The sequence below is a fragment of the Schistocerca americana genome, chromosome 1 (genome assembly GCF_021461395.2).
Source record: "Schistocerca americana isolate TAMUIC-IGC-003095 chromosome 1, iqSchAmer2.1, whole genome shotgun sequence".
Classification (NCBI taxonomy): Eukaryota; Metazoa; Arthropoda; class Insecta; order Orthoptera; family Acrididae; genus Schistocerca; species Schistocerca americana.
The window spans coordinates 388,097,747-388,114,714 of NC_060119.1; the positions used below are offsets into that span (position 1 = coordinate 388,097,747).

Sequence of the window (16,968 nt, forward strand, 5' to 3'; positions counted from 1 at the left end):
TAACTGTTCTCCAATGAAAGTATCCGCCAGTGCATCACGAAAGGAAACATCGCTGTGAAAAGTGTGTGACTGCAGGGGAGAAAGGGGGGGGGGGGGGGGGGGGGAAGTGTTTTGAATGGGGTAAATACTTGTAGTCTGTAAAATAAATCTGAAAAAAACTTACGTTATTTTCTGAACAGATCTCGTATGTCGTGATTGGTTTGAAGCTGTGCCACAATCGGAAAAACTCCTCCAGTTTCAAAATAATTAGCACAGCTGTGGCCCAATTAAAGTTAAGAACAGATTTTTTGAAATGCTTACAGACATAATAGAGGTCTCTATCAGACGTGAATATCGGGTGTTTTACCTTTTTGGTAGGAGACGAAGATCAAAAGCGATTATCTATCGCCACGGGGAGCGGAACAATGTGGTGGTCAGCTTTGAACCTATAACGTCCATCTAATTTAAATCATAGTATAGAAGAGGAAAGCCCGCTCGGTTGGCCATGCGGTCTAACGCACGGCTTTCCGGGCGGGAAGGAGCGCCTGGCCAGTGTGTGGATGGTTTTTAGGCGGTTTTCCATCTGCCTCGGCGAATGCGGGCTGGTTCGCCTTATTCCGCTACAGTTACACTATGTTGGCGATTGCTGCGCAAACAAGTTCTCCACGTACGCGTACACCACCATTACTCTACCACGCAAACAAAGGGGTTACACCCGTCTGGTGTGAGACGTTCCCTGGGGGGTCCAACAGGGGCCGAACCGCAGAATAACCCTGGGTTCGGTGTGGGGCGGTGGAGGGGTGAAATGGACTGCGGTAGTCGTCGTGGGGCTGTGGACCACTGTGGCTGCGTCGTTTCTAGGTCCCCGCTTAACATACAATACAATACAATAGAAGAGGAAGAGGTCGAAATATAGAAAAAAAATTGTTGCTTGTTGTGATTACTGTAAGGTCAGTAATACTTTATTTTCAGCTGTTTTTACATATTACAAAAGAATAATCATTTCGTCGTCATAATCTATGACAACCCTGACTGTAGAAATTCGTGAAGGCACTGGCAGTGAAACGTGACATCTTAGAGGAACAGAGAACGAAGTCAGGTGGTGTAGTTTGCAGAGGGTGTACGGGGTTTCCAGGACGGCAGCCCCACGAAGCGTCGCACGAGGGCGTCGCGCAGGGTGGTAGAGGGTGAGAAGCGGCACAGCGTGTGGTAGACGCGGTAGCGCAGCGGTGCGCGCTCGTACACCGCTTGGGGGGAGACCAACGCCAGCGCAGAGTCCAGCGCATCATTGATGCCCGCGTCCGGCACCGCCGACGGCGACTCCGCGCTGCACGCGCTCGCGTCGCCCAGCGGCCGCAGGTACGCCTGACAGACAGGCGATACAATTACTAATATCTGTCTGGTTCCTATACCAACTGCAGGGACAAAGTGAAAGGAAGGGGAAAAACACTAACGAGGGTGAAAAATGTGAAGATAAAGAAGGAAAAAAGGAAGGGATAGGAAGAGGGGCAAATAAAAGTACAGGGAGAAAAATAAAAGTAGGGGAGAGAGAGAGAGAGAGAGAGAGAGTATCGAACTACCGAGCAAGAAAATAAAGGATGAGAAAGAAATAAAATGCAAAACGAAAAGTACAGAAGAGTAAAGGAAAATGGAGAAAAATGAAAAGAAAAAAATATGAAGAGAAAGAGAATAGATAGGATTAAAGAAAATAATACAAGAAAGATTAGAGTTTAACATCCCATCAACATCGACATCATTATAGACAGATCACAAGCTCAGAATGTTTCAATGCTGGGGAATGAGATCCACTGTGCCCTTTCAGGGAGCATTTTTCTTGAACGATTTAGGGAAATCATGGAAAATCTAAATGAGGATGGTTGGACACATATTAGCACTGTCATTCTTCCGAATGTGAGTCCCGTGAAAATAAGAGAGGGACAAACACTGGGGAAGAAGAGAAAAATAATATGGAAGAAGGAGAAACAGTTAACAAGAGAGATAGAGAGAGAGAGAAAATGAAGAAGAAAAAGAAAGACAGGAAGAAAGAGTGAGAAAACAATGTGGAAACAGAGAATGAAGAAGAGGGAAATAGAGAAAACAGTTTGGAGAGATACAGAATGAAGAACAGGTAGAGAAACAAAAACAAGAAATAGAGAGAAAGGGAGAGAGAGAACAATGTGGAAAGAGACAACGAGAATGAAGAAGAAGCAGCGTGAGAGAAAAATAAGAAGAGAGAGAGAGAGAGAGAGAGCAAATAAACAACAAGATAAGGAGGAGTTACAAAGCGAGTTGAAGAGAAACAAAGAATAAGAAAATAAGTTCAAGGCAGTGGGACGAAACAGAGTGAATCAGGAAGTCAACAAAGTTATTTTCATCAGTGGTGAGATTAACAAATAAGAAGTGCGAGTATGAATGCCATGTCTGTGAACCACAAGAAAGTATTAGTCTTTAAATCAAGAATGACAAATGCTATGACAAAGCAACTTAGTCATGTTTAATAACCGTAAACATGCTCCGTAGTAGGCTGTAATGTGATTTTTATTTCATCGTGAGATTACTTAATTTCGAGATAAATAAAAATCACGTTACAGCCTGTTACGCACCGTGTTTACGTTTATTAAGCATCTGGTGGCTGTGGATCCCCACAAATATAAAATTTTAACATGTTCGTCATAATATATAGACTCCAGAAACGCTATAGGACCCATACGTTATCAGCATTACTGTTTTGACAGTCTGTCCAGAAACAAATAAAACTAAGAGACGGCTTGGAATGTTTGCTGGCAACTGACCTGATAGCGTTTGAAGTACTCGCCGTAAAACTGGCGCTGCTCGTCCGTCATGGCCTCCTCCATCTCGGCCGCGTGCTGCTGCTGGCGGGCCAAGATGCCGCTGTGTGCGAAGAAGGAGCCTGCAACACAACACGCAACACTAGGTCACTCTCATCACAGCCCGCCTCTCACATGCATCAACTATACTATTGTTACCGGCTATCACAAAATTAATCAAAAAATGGTTCAAATGGCTCTGAGCACTATGGGACTTAACATGTGGCCATCAGTCCCCTAGAACTTAGAACTACTTAAACCTAACTAACCTAAGGACATCACACACATCGATGCCCGAGGCAGGATTCGAACCTGCGACCGTAGAAGTCGCGCGGTTCCGGACTGAGCGCCTGAACCGCTAGACCACCGCGGCCGGCCAAAATTAATCGTACATATTTGTGTGAGAGGTAGAGACCGCCAGGTAATCGTTTTGTAGGTCCACCTGTTGTGCCTAGTGTCCCGATTTTCGTAGGAGTCCCGATGTTTAGGCGCGTCACAAACCGTCCCCCGAAAGCCTTATGCTGGACGCCAAATGCAACGAATTTTGGGCACTGTTAACAGTAACATAATACGTATTCACTTATAAAATGGTCTAGTACATGGAAGTTCCAAAATGAGCTTCTGAACGTGTCGACGGCGGTAATGAAGACGCGCTGTTTTGCCTGTCGCTATAGGGCAGTTAGTTTCGCACAAGCGCGGTAGTCCCACGGTCGGTGTATAAAGGAGCCGCTGCAGCGTGTTTGATTTTACCTTGGCCTCACCCTCAACCGCCACCTCACCTGGACTACCCATCTCCTTGCCATCCAACACAAAGCTCACAACAGACTCCACCTCCTGAAACTCCTGTCCGGCCGGACATGGGGTCTGCATCCTTCCACCATCCTTCACCTACAAATCTTTGATCTGCCTCATCCTCTCTTATGCCAGCGTTGCTTGGATTTCCGTCCCTTCCAGGTTCTATAAATCCCTCCAAATCCTCGAACGCCATGCGCTCTGCCTCGCCTTCTGCATCCGCCTCCCACGCTCATCCTCTATGACTTCATCCCCTTCCCCCACCTTCTCCTTTTCCTTGAACACATCCACACACTATGTATTGGCTGCCGCTTTGATCCCCCTCTCCCCCTGGTGTCTCCCTTCCTCTCCACCCCCAGCCCGTCACTGCACCTTTACTGTTGTGCCCCACCCTCTCTCCATCTCCACACCCTCCTCTTCCTTTCCCAATGCAACTTCCACCATCTACCCCTCATGGATGATGAGCTTCGCCCTGACATCCACCCTTCCTACCAACTCTAATCCCATCTTCTCCTGCCTCCTCCTGAGGGATCCCTCTCCTCCCCCTCCCTTCTCCTGAGCGGCTTTCCCCTCCTACTCCCCCTCCCTCTCTTGTGCTCCCCTTCAGTGTCTCTGCACTCTCTCCTGCCTTGCCTTCCCTCTTAATCTCCTGCCCCACCTGTCTCCTGTCTCTTGGTGCACCTGATGACTCCCCTACTCGTTTCATCCTGCCCCCTCCCCTGCTGCCCCTTGCTCTCCCCTCCTTTGCCATCCTCTCTGGCCTCTACCTTGGCAGGTCCCACCTGGCAGCTTTATTCTTCATTGTGTGTCCTCCAAGTGGGTTTAAAGTGTGTTGTTCTGGAATGTTTTTAATACTGTGGCCAACTTTTAACCTGTGTGTGTGACTTCAGTGTCTTTTTGTGTTCTACAAATCGCCAACTGTGTTTTTTAACTTTATGTTGACTTTTTTAATTGTCCCCCCATGAACGTCTCCATGTCAGTGTATTTTTGCCTCCATTATCTCCCCTTACTTTGTTTTATGTCCCCCTTTTTTATTGCCTTACATGTAACATTTTATTCTTATATTAGTTGTCATGTCACTCGGCTGAAGAGCGGCGGATTGTACCGCTGACAGTCCTCCCCTGCCCATATGGGCTGGCGAATGAAATCACAATAAAGAAAAAAAAAAGAAAAATGTTTGATTTCATTTCTGGCGAGATAGTATAACGGCCTAGTCACCTGAAGATGGCGGCCAGGTGGACCGCCGAAATATTGTGTCCAGATGACGAGATGTTCCGGCTGGAGACCCGATATGAATACAACATATGATTATATATGTTTGTTAGACCGTAAACAGTCCACAATAACACTTTAGTCATCAAAGTACACGTCGCTATACACTTTATGCTTTGTATGACCGCAGTAACGACTTCAAACATTACTGACTTGCACTTGTTCGTATTACATTTAGAAAGAATCGTTATTCAAAGGGGAACTGCCCGACTCTTCCCACTGTTTAAATAGTTCCAGCCCCGTACTGCTGGAGAAGTCTCAATTTTCTCGAATGATGGCGCTAGATGTAGATGGTGCATGCATCGTCGATACAGGTGAGCAGCTGCAACGCCATCTGTGAAACGACTTTGTCAACAAACTTGCTATCATAAATAAAACTAAATGAGGCTGCAGTCACATGTGCTAGCAGATGGCGTTACTTCAGTACTTGAGCCAAGCTTGTAATAGTATTCTGTAAAATCGCGAAAACATTAGGTCTCGTCGGGTTGTCGGGACAAGGAGGTCCATAACGGTGATGGTTTCGATATATCGGGACGGATGGCAATCATAATTAGTAAATAAAAGCAAAAAGCAAGCGCCTCTGTACCATGTACAGGTAAGGCTTATGGAACTATTGCCCATCACTCTTCAATCCCAATCTCCTCATGATTTTCTTTTTATTTCAGTAGCTCCAACCTAATCCCCTGTTCTTGTTCAATTTCTTCAACTTTTTTATATACTACTTCCTCCTCCTCCAACTGCGCTATTCCTCTTCCCTCCCCCTCCCCTTTCTGTATTTTTTTTTTTTTTTGCTCATTTATTTCGCACGTCACAATATTGCCCCTCATGGAAAAGGCCGTTGGTACCTGTTCTCAAATTTTCTGGTCACCATCTATAGTCACGGCCGTTCCGAGGGGGTGGCGAGATATGTCCCTACGATATGGGCAGGCACAGAGAGGGCGCAAAAACGGTCCGGAAGTAAATCGAGAACGACAGACGATTTAAGAATTAGCCGGGAGACGTACGTGACTTCTGCTACCGCTCGTTTCGTTCCGCATGCGGTAAGAAGCCTTTCCCTCGAGCTGTGCTTGTAAACGCACCCTGTTGTCACAATCTCCCTTCTGCGCCGTCATTTTGTCCCAATAGTTCCACTGACAATTACTACCACTGCCGCCTATATGGCTTACGTGCCATCAGTGGTTCACACAGTTGCTGCCCACACAGCTAGCTGATGTACGACAACAGTCATTGCTGCTGCATCGCTACATCGCATGGACCTTATAGATTGGCGAATGGGCGCTGAAGTTAATATGCTATTCGACCGGAGGTTTCCGATTTTGACCTATCTATACCGACTAAGAGACGTAACTGAGGAGGCAACAAGCAAGAGTTGGAGAGAAAATGTAATTTACAGCTGTACTTTGTTCATACAATTCAACTTCTATGAACACGCAAGGAAACATTGTAAAATTGTAGTAGAAACACAATTTCCGGACAGGGATATTTTCACAACTCTTCATTATACTACTTTTTCTTTCCTTTATAATTAATTTTATATTGATTTCTAAGGAGAAAATAAAATGTGTTATTATTACTTACAGTGATAGTTTTTTGTACTTTTTTGATTAACTAGCGTCACAACCCAGCTTCGCAGAGGTAGCGAGAAGTGTCTGCGGCCAGACCCCATTGTGCCAGCTTAGCGCAGCTTGTGTGTGTGTGTGTGTGTGTGTGTGTGTGTGTGTGTGTGTGTGTCGGGGTATGAATAAATTCCAGAGAACAACTTTAAGCAACTGAATAGCATCACTTTCACATAACTTACGCGATGTAAGCAACGCACGGCAGGACAGTTACCTAAATTATTCCATATTGAACTGGTTGTTCCTCACAGCAATAATGAGAGCACATTGCGATGTAATACGTTTACAACCAGTGTACATACTACATGAGAATCGTTGAGCTATGGTTGTGTGAATGATTCAGTATGTGTCGGAGTTGGCAGGGGTGGCACAAACGAAAGAAAAAATAAGAAAAAAAACACGCGTTATGTACATGTTTAGCTCGTATTACAGCACTCCTCTTGTGAAGCTTAGACTCATTGCCGTAATTGTTTGTCGCGGACTTTTTATGGACGATTTCACCACATCTAGGTTTGATTCAAAGGAGGCGGAAAGCTGTAAGTTGATTCATCTGCTACACTGCTGAAAGAACGTACTGTATGTAAATGAAACAAAGTTGCTGAAGTACCTTTTCGGAGAAAGTTTAATAAAAATAAAACACCAAATATTTTGGATTCCCATGTTTTTCCGCTATGCAATTCTTGTCAAACGATCGTAGGAAACTAGTGGTTAAAATATGCCTGGATCTCCACCCCCCCCCCCCCCCCCCCGTCCTTTTACAAATCCCTTCAGATCCTTGAACGCCTTGCTCTCCGCCTCGCCTATCACATCCGTCTCCCCTCCCCCACGTGGATCCTGTATGACCTCATTCTGTTCCCCCACCTCCTCCTTTTCCTTGAAAGGATACGAATCCTCTACACCTCCTGTAAACTCGATCCTCCTCAACCGCTTGTCTCCCCCATCCTCTCCCACCCCCGCCCACTGCCGCGCCTGTATTCCCACGTCCCACCTGCTCTCCATCTCTCCACCCTCCTTACCCTCTCCCAAGGTTGCTTCTGCCAGCTCCCCCTCCCTGATGATGCCCTCCTTCCCTCCATCTACCCCTCCCACCAACTTTGATCTTCCCTCCCTCTTCCTGTGTTTGTTCCATTGGGCACCCTCCCTCCCTTCTCTCCTTCTCTCCCCCTTCCCTCCCTCCTCCCTTTCTCCCCACTCCTCCCCTGGGCTTCCCCTCCCCCGTCCCTCTACTCCTCCTCCCATCTCCTCTGCCATTGGCATCTTTGTTCTCCCCTCTCCCCCCCCCTGACCCTTTTTCCCCTCTTGGCAGGTCCCCGGACTTGCACACTTTACGTGCACATTTGGGCGCCGGAGATCATCGCCGTCGTGTTTTGTGTTCAGTGTTCACTGTCACACTCCACCGTTCACCTGTGCCATCGACATCTTCAGTGTTTGTGCGTCGTGTCAACAGTTTGTAGTGTGGATTATCGTCGAGTGGGAATGGCTCCGTGTTTGTAATTATGTGTCTACTGTTTTATTACCCGCCATTATGTAACTTATGTGTATTCTTTCTGTTTTTTCTCATTGTCTATTCTATGGCCGAAGAGCAGCGTAGAATGCTGCTGACAGCCTGCCTGTTGTACAGGTTTTAAAATAACCGTAAAGAAAAAAGGGGGGACATTACTTTACAGGTGGCAGCGCTCGTGGTCGGCAGTTACCTGGCAGCACCTGCACGACGCGGACGCCGAACTTGGCGAGCTCTATGCGCAGCGCGTCGCTCCAGGCGGCCACTCCCGCCTTGGTGGCGCCGTACACCGCCACGCCGGGCAGCGACACCTGCGTGCAGTGGCTGCTCACCGTCACCACGCGGCCTGCCAACACCCACACTCCACCTCACCTCACTGCCGTCGTAGCTGCGACAGCTGTGCTCGCTGTTAACTTGTTAAAATAAGCCGATACAGGAACACAGCAGTCCGTTTTGGACCGTAGACCGTTCCTGTGTAAAGCTCAGCCAGGCGACGTGGGCGACACACACACACACACACACACACACACACACACACACACACACACACACACACACAATATCGGCGAATTACTGCAAAGACTGGGCAATCACTGGACGTTCTAAGTGAAATGGTTGGATTTTGATGGGGAGCCGAAGTTTCTCAGTGGTGGGTCCATTCAGTTCTGGGTGGGGGTCACCCCCTTTTTTTAACATGCCAGAGATGGGTACAATTTTAATAATAACACCAAAATATACAAAAATTTTAATACTGAAATACTAAATTGCTTAAAATATGTAAAATACTAGCGGATGATTCTGTAGTATACAGACAAGTTACAGCATTAGAAAATTGCAGCGAAATGCAGGAAGATCTGCAGTGCATAGGCACTTGTTACAGGGAGTGGCAACTGACCCTTAACATAGACAAACGTAATGTATTGCGAATACATAGAAAGATGGATCCTTTATTGTATGATAGCGCAACAAACACTGGTAGCAGTTTCTTCTGTAAAATATCTGGGAGTATGCGTACGGAACGATTTCAAGTGGAATGATCATATAAAATTGTTTGTGAGGCGGGTACCAGGTCGAGATTCATTCGGAGAGTCCTTAGAAAATGTATTCCATCAACAAAGGAGGTGTCTTACAAAACACTTGTTCGACCTATACTTGAGTATTGCTCATCAGTGTGGAATCCGTACCGGGTCGGGTTGACGGAGGAGATAGAGAAGATCCAAAGAACAGCGGCGCGTTTCGTCACAGGGTTATTTGGTAAGCGTGATAGCGTTACGGAGATGTTTAGCAAACTCAGGTGGCAGACTCTGCAAGAGAGGCGCTCTGCATCGCGGTGTAGCTTGCTTTCCAGGTTTCGAAAGGGCGCGTTTCTGGATGAGGTACCGAATATATTGCTTCCCCCTACTTATACCTCCCGAGGAGGTGACGAATGTAAAATTAGAGAGATTCGAGCGCGCACAGAGGCTTTCCGGCAGTCGTTCTTCCCGCGAACCATACGCGACTGGAACAGGAAAGGAAGGTAATGACAGTGGCACGTAAAGTGCCCTCCGCCACACACCGTTGGGTGACTTGCTGAGTATAAACGTAGATGCAGATGTAGAAACCCGGCATTACCCAGGTATTTATACATAGTTGTGCTTCCACGCCCTTGCCACACAGCATCTGGATTTGTGCTTGATGTTTACGACGTCATATCTCCTGGGCTACGTGTAGTACAATGATATAATTTTGTAGGTACGTTCAGCCGCAAAATGTGCTGCAAGTGGAGTTAGTAGCAATGAAGTAATAAATTTAAATGTCGTGCGCGATCCGGCAGTATTTAACGTATCTCAGTGTTTATGAAGTCATATCTCATGAACCGAGGCCCACGAGAAAGACAGCCCGTGGCGCGTACGTCATAGCACGTGACACTACAGGCCTTACAAATGCCAGCAGCTGTCTCCGGCAGGGAGCGAGGAACTATTTCAGAGGAGTTTAATAATTCTGCTCGTTTAAATGCGTACAAACTCTCGACAACGAACGAGAAGGGTAAGACCTTTAATGGGGACCTTTTCAATTATATTTTGATTTCCCGTGAACCCAGCACGGAGCCGAGCATTCGCGAACTGTGGCGGAGAGGACGACTAGTGTGACGTCACCAGTTCGTTGCAGGGCCCACATATCTCGTTGACTCCGTCCTGAACTATATGTTCTAAAATGATATAATATTGTTGGTGCATTCAGCGGCATGTGTGGATACTGTCTGCGACATTTATTGCGAATATACTTAATAGGAAAGAAGTAAAAAATTTAAACTTTAAGCATTATGCAACAATTTCTCAGGTATCTCACTGTTTATAACGTCATATTTCCTGAACTATGTGTCGTACAGTGATATAATTTTGCACTTACATTGAGTGATATATAAGCATACTGTCTGAAAATGCGTCACCAGTACAGTTAGTATTAAAGAAGCGTCCGCCTCGGTATCTGAGTGGTCAAAAAACTGAGTTCACCGATCAACAACGAACTAAAAAAACGGGTGTCTTTCGACGTCCGCCCTGAGCATATACAACGAACGAAAACGAACAAAATGAGATTTAAAAAAAGAAAGTGGTGAGCGCTGCCGAATGCTGTGCATAGGGGCCCGAGTTCGATTCCCAGCGGGATCGCAGATTTTCTCCGCTCAGGGACTGGGTGTTGTGTTATCATCTCATCCTCATCGACAAGTAAGTCGCCGAAGTGGCGTCAACTCAAAAGACATGCACCCAGCGACCGGTCTACCCGACGGTAGGCCCTAGCCACACGACATTTCATTTTTCATTAAAGAAGTAATATATTATAACGTCATGCCTCATGTGGTACTTTTATTGCACAACCAGCGAAAAAATTGTAAGCGATAAACATTTTTCCTTTCAGAATGAGATTTTCACTCTGCAGCGGAGTGTGCGCTGATATGAAACTTCCTGGCAGATTAAAACTGTGTGCCCGACCGAGACTCGAACTCGGGACCTTTGCCTTTCGCGGGCAAGTGCTCTACCAACTGAGCTACCGAAGCACGACTCACGCCCGGTACTCACAGCTTTACTTCTGCCAGTACCTCGTCTCCTGCCTTCCAAACTTTACAGAAGCTCTCCTGCGAACCTTGCAGAACTAGCACTCCTGAAAGAAAGGATACTGCGGAGACATGGCTTAGCCACAGCCTGGGGGATGTTTCCAGAATGAGATTTTCACTCTGCAGCGGAGTGTGCGCTGATATGAAACTTCCTGGCAGATTATAACTGTGTGCCCGACCGAGACTCGAACTCGGGACCTTTGCCTTTCGCGGGCAAGTGCTCTACCAACTGAGCTACCGAAGCACGACTCACGCCCGGTACTCACAGCTTTACTTCTGCCAGTACCTCGTCTCCTGCCTTCCAAACTTTACAGAAGCTCTCCTTTCGTCATTTTGTTGGGATTATCAGCAAGAAAAAAATTCGTTAACGTTTGATGTGTTAAGTTCGTTATAAGTCGCTAAGTCCTCTGGTTCTCCAGTACTGGATGGATGAAGTCTGGGAAACCACGCGTCGTGAGCTACGCTTATTTTTCACCCCCACCCGTTCGATAGGTACGTGGTTCTTACCCCCAAGGCGAGCGTCGCTTGACAATAGGGTACATATGTACCAAGATTGGCCGAAATGGATCCAGTGATGTAGCAGAAAATATAAAACATAATACATACATACACATACGCTCGCTCACACACACACACACATTTTTACAATATGTGTGGATTTTAAAGTAATAATAATAATAATAATAATAATAATAATAATAAAAGGCAATATATGCAGTGGGACGGAAGGATTCATGACTGCAATACAGGATCAAACAATAAACACCAGATATTACAGCAAGCATATTATTAAAGATCCCAATACCACAACAGATAAATGCAGACTCTGCAAACAACAAATAGAAACAGTAGATCACATCACAAGCGGATGTACAATACTAGCAAATACAGAATACCCCAGAAGACATGACAATGTAGCAAAAATAATACATCAAAAACTTGCCATACAACATAAACTAATAAAACAACACGGTCCCACATACAAGTATGCAGCACAACATGTACTGGAGAATGATGAATACAAATTATACTGGAACAGAACCATTATAACAGATAGAACAACACCACATAACAAACCAGACATCATACTCACCAATAAAAAGAATAAATCAACACAACTAATCGAAATATCCATACCCAATACAACAAATATACAGAAGAAAACAGGAGAAAAAATTGAAAAATACATCCAACTGACTGAGGAAGTCAAGGACATGTGGTATCAGGATAAAGTTGACATTATACCGATTATACTATCAAGTACAGGAGTCATACCACACAATATCCACCAGTACATCAACGCAATACAGCTACATCCAAACTTATACATACAGCTACAGAAATCACACAAACACAAAGGAAGCTTCTGAAGCAGGGAACTGCAGGGTGAGATGGAATTCAAAACCCTTCGTCAATGACGCAAATGCACCAACGAGGAAAAAGTGGTGCTGACGAGATAAATCCTGGTCTATGGGGCAATAGAAAAAGTCCTTTGATGATTGTTGTTTCACTCTGCTTCCAACTTCTGGCCGAGTTACATTCCAAGAGTGAAAGGTGGCGAGTGTTCCCTGTTGATTTAGGCAGCCATACCGTGCTAGTCCATGGACTCCACGGTTATTCTGCAAGGTCGCATTGCTGCCAAGGATTACGTGACCAATTTGGCTAATCAGGTCCATCCCACGGTACAACATTTGTTCCCCACTGGTGACGCCGTGTTCCAGGACGACAAGGCCGCCGTTCACACAGCTTGCGTCGTCCAGGACTGGTTTTCTGGGCACTAGGGTGAATTGTCACACCTCCCCTGGCGGCCGTAAATACCAGACCTTAATATTATCTAGCGTTTGTGGTCACTTCCAGAAAAGGGCACGTGACAGCTGACCATCTCCTTCATCGTTACCTGAACTTGCCACTATTTTACGGGAAGAAAGGTGTAACTTTCACCTGAAAACCATGTGCAGCATGTGTATTTATTCATTCAGAGACGCCTGGGAGCGGTTTTGGTGCCCCGTACTGGGCCTGCTAATGGGTTGAGTCTGTCCTCTTTCCATATTTTTGTCTCTCCCCTCTAGACCAGCAACAGATTATCAAAATTTCGGTAATGTCATAACTTACATACTGTGAAATCGAAGTATGCACTCACCAGTAGTCTACGTTTATGCAGGCATGTAAATGAGGGAATACTATTTCTTTCACTCGTTTTCCGCTATCTTTAGGAATTCAGTTTTTTTTCGGTCTTGCCTCACTCAATTAGCCGATTCTAAGCGTGCACTCAGTTTCGAGACATAGTTTCCATGCTACTTTAATCTCCGAAGGTGACCTGTAAAATTCAGGAGTGGATACGCAAGGTGTGTTCAAAACATAATGGTCATTTTTGTAGGTTGACGTGGTGTACTAGTCCGATTCGCAAGATTTTTTCGTTGTTGTGTTGGTGAGATGCTATTCCAACAAAGTTGGAGCGCCTCTGCAGTGCTGTTCGAGTTTAGGGGGAATACCGACTGGGCTGAGGCGTGACAGGGAGTTTGGGCTGAGAACGGAGGCGTGCTAGAGTAATCTTTGCACCTGTGCATAGCCACTGTGCCATGGTGGCGTAGCTGTTAGCACATTGGCCTAGTGAGCAGGGTTCGAATCCTGCCCTTGGTACAAATTTTCATTTGTCACAACAGCCCGCATATATTCAAAATGGTTCAAAGGGCTATGAGCACTATGGGAGGTCATCAGTCCCCTAGAACTTAGAACTACTTAAACCTAACTAACCTAAGGACATCACGCACATCCATGCCCGAGGCAGGACCGTAGGATCGCGTGGTTCCAGACTGTACCGCCCAGAACCGCTCGGCCACCCCGGCCGGCGTGCATATATTCCTCATAGATGTTTCAGACTTGAAAAGGTCTCTGGAATCAGAGTGAAATTCCTCAAAAGTGTCTGCACAGTGTTACCCATATCGACTATTTAGTCTGTTCCAGATGACGACAGCTGCGTTCACAGTGAAACGTCCCCTTAAGAAAATTAATGAATTACTGTGCTGATAAACCTCTTACATTGTTTGATTTTGAAACAGCTGAGCAGAACTGAACGTACTCAGACATTTCGCTCTTTACCTATTCTGATCAACACTAAACTGACACACAATATTTTTAGCGCAACGCAATCTGACTTTCAATAATCCCTACAAAAAAATGGCCCTGACTAACATTAACCAATACCTTTCACTAATCACTTACCTCACAAAAACGTTCGCGACTCGAACTACTGCAATACAGCGAGCGCCACTACTGCCAGCTAAATAAAAGATTCAAACTACTGAAGGCACTAACTACTGATAGGCATAGTTAGTAAATGAAAGATTTTGATGGAGAACAAACAATGTATTTACCTTAATTGTGTTCAAAAGTCATAATATATATATCAGTCCATGATATGCAATATTACAAATTTACTCTTTCTGATGGACACACGTCCAGATCATCCGCTCTCAAAACTCCGCCATTTCTCTCCCCACATCCACCACTGCTGGCGGCTCACCTCCAACTGCACAACGCTACGCGCTGTTAACATCCAACTGCCAAACACTACAATAGCAAACAACAATGCAAGCCAGCGACAGACTGCACACAGCACAGTCAGTGATTTTCATATAGAGCGCTACATGGCGTTACCAACATAAAAACCTAAATAGCCCACTTACAACAGGCCTGCACGAATACTTTCTGGTTTCTCGAGCACTGAGACGCCCCATCGCACCTCGACTGGTCCGTTAAATGATGGAATGTTCATTCCGTAGAGAGTGTCTGACAAGGGGACCACAAGGCAATCTGGGTTCTGTAATTTTTTTTTTATTTTTATTATTTTACATGAAGCTCAGCACTCAAACATCAGACACCCAAAGCAGTTCGAAGCAATTGTCAAAAATTCTCGAGGAAATTGAAGTTTTCTGAGATTCATTAATACTCTAATGTAAGGTTGACTTTCCGACAGGAAGCGTAGTACTGCGATTGAATGTTCGGCTGCCACCTAGGTGGCATCGGTTCGATTCCTGGCTGCGGTAAATTTTTAAACAATAGTGTGTGCTCCGCGAGCATTTCCATGAAGTGTAAAATAAGTAAAGATGAAAAAAGTTTAATCGGTAATGTTTTTTTAATTTAAATATCTACAATAAACAATCTTTAATAAAAGATGGGTAACAAAGAATTTATATTTACAATGACAACTGGATATTTATTGACATGTACAATTAGAAACAAGGAGACGTTAATTTTTCTTAAAAATAACAATTAAATTTGTGTTGATTAGCATGAATTTCATGAAATTTATCTTTAAATGAGTAGGTATAGGAACTGTGCGGAAAAAACGAAAAAATAGCGGGAAAAATAACACTCGAACCAGAGATTTACAGTCTTAAGGCTGTTGATTTTTTCCCATATTTATGTATTTTACGCTTCAAGGAGATTCTCGTAAAACATCGGCTGGGAATTGAACAGAGGCCCCCCAAGCGGCAGCTGAGAACTCTGCCGAACTGCCGAACTGCCGCGCTGCCTGTCAAAACAGGGACCCGACTTCAGTGTGTTCAGGGCACTCGGAAAATTTCAAATTCGATTTTCTCGAGAATTTTTGAAAGTTGCATTGAAATGATTTGGTAAATAGATATTTTAGTTCTGCACCTCACGTACCATAAATACATACAAAAAAACTACAATAATACAATAATCAGATTTCCGTGTGCTCTCCTTGTGAGACTATTCGGAACAGCTTGTGAAACACGGCAGTTAAGATTCCACAATTTGGCAGCTCTACGATATCTAACAAAACGAATGACTTCAGTTCGATGTTATAGCTTACTTGAATAAACTGTCCTCCTGCCCGAATAGTGGCTGTTGTCGAAGCTTGAGTCGGTGTTAGCGTGACGTCTCCCGGGAGGGGGGGGGGGGGGGGTGCGCCGATATTTTTTTTCGGTATGCTTGCATTTCGTAAACCTAGCTACACGCTGTCGTCGAAAGGAAGATGACATCTCACTCTGTTTTCGTTCTGAGCTTCGCAACAGACTGTTTTGACGGTCCCATAAGGTGATGAATTCAGCTGAACGATGTAAATTTATCGAATATCTTATATATATACGAGCTGCAAGGCCGGCGTAAGTAGTTATAAGGATACTTTATTACTGAAACATTAAAAAATGTAGAGAAGAAATGTTGCATATAACTGAACTGACTGTTTTAGGGTTTTGTAGGTCAGTTGGTTAAAAAAATGTACTCTTACAGGATAACTTTGTTGTCCACCTGTGTTTGGCCGACTGTTCAAAATCGGTTTGCTCAGGAACGAGTAAAAGTATCAACTTGAAATTTATATCACATACTGAGGTCCATAGTCATTTGGTGGTGTAAAAATGTTAAGCATCTAAGACAATGCACTCAAGTGATACAGACACATTGTCACCTATTTTGATACTCGTAAACTCACTCATTAAAAGGTAGAGATTTTATAGATATTAAAACTCATAACGTAGAATCTTAAAATTTGGCAAGAAGAAAAGTTTCAAGTACCAGTAAAGGAAAAGAATAGGAAAATTGTTAATTTGTAGTTATATCAGTTTCTTTTGTTATTTGCTTCAAACTTGAAATGAAGACATTCTCGAAAGTCTGGGAATCCTTGGTACCGATATCTTGCTGGTATCAATGCCGATAGCAGACAAAAATCGTCGAGATCCCGGAATCCCAGGGTGGATGAACTGTCTAAACAAACAGTTAAGTTTGTACGGAACCCTCAGTGCGCGAGTAATACCCGCACCTGGCCAAATTGTTACACCTTCGTTTTGAACAACTACAACTATACTTTATTTTCTGTTCTTTCTCTGGCATATCACATTTGCAATATTTTTCACGTTTTTCGCGTGG

General features: G+C 44.8%; 1 protein-coding gene across 1 annotated transcript in view; it reads right to left on the reverse strand.

The window, feature by feature from the left end:
- Positions 1-914: 914 nt before the first annotated feature.
- Positions 915-16,968, reverse strand: part of LOC124623072 (D-beta-hydroxybutyrate dehydrogenase, mitochondrial-like) — a 60,190-nt gene continuing 44,136 nt past the window's right edge. Inside the window, exons 3-5 of the mRNA XM_047148867.1 lie at positions 8,182-8,334; positions 2,772-2,890; positions 915-1,344 (exon numbers count right to left, since the gene is read on the reverse strand). Of these exons, the coding sequence (XP_047004823.1) occupies positions 1,075-1,344; positions 2,772-2,890; positions 8,182-8,334 (542 nt within the window). The 3' untranslated portion in view covers positions 915-1,074. The remainder of the gene's footprint in view (positions 1,345-2,771; positions 2,891-8,181; positions 8,335-16,968) is intronic.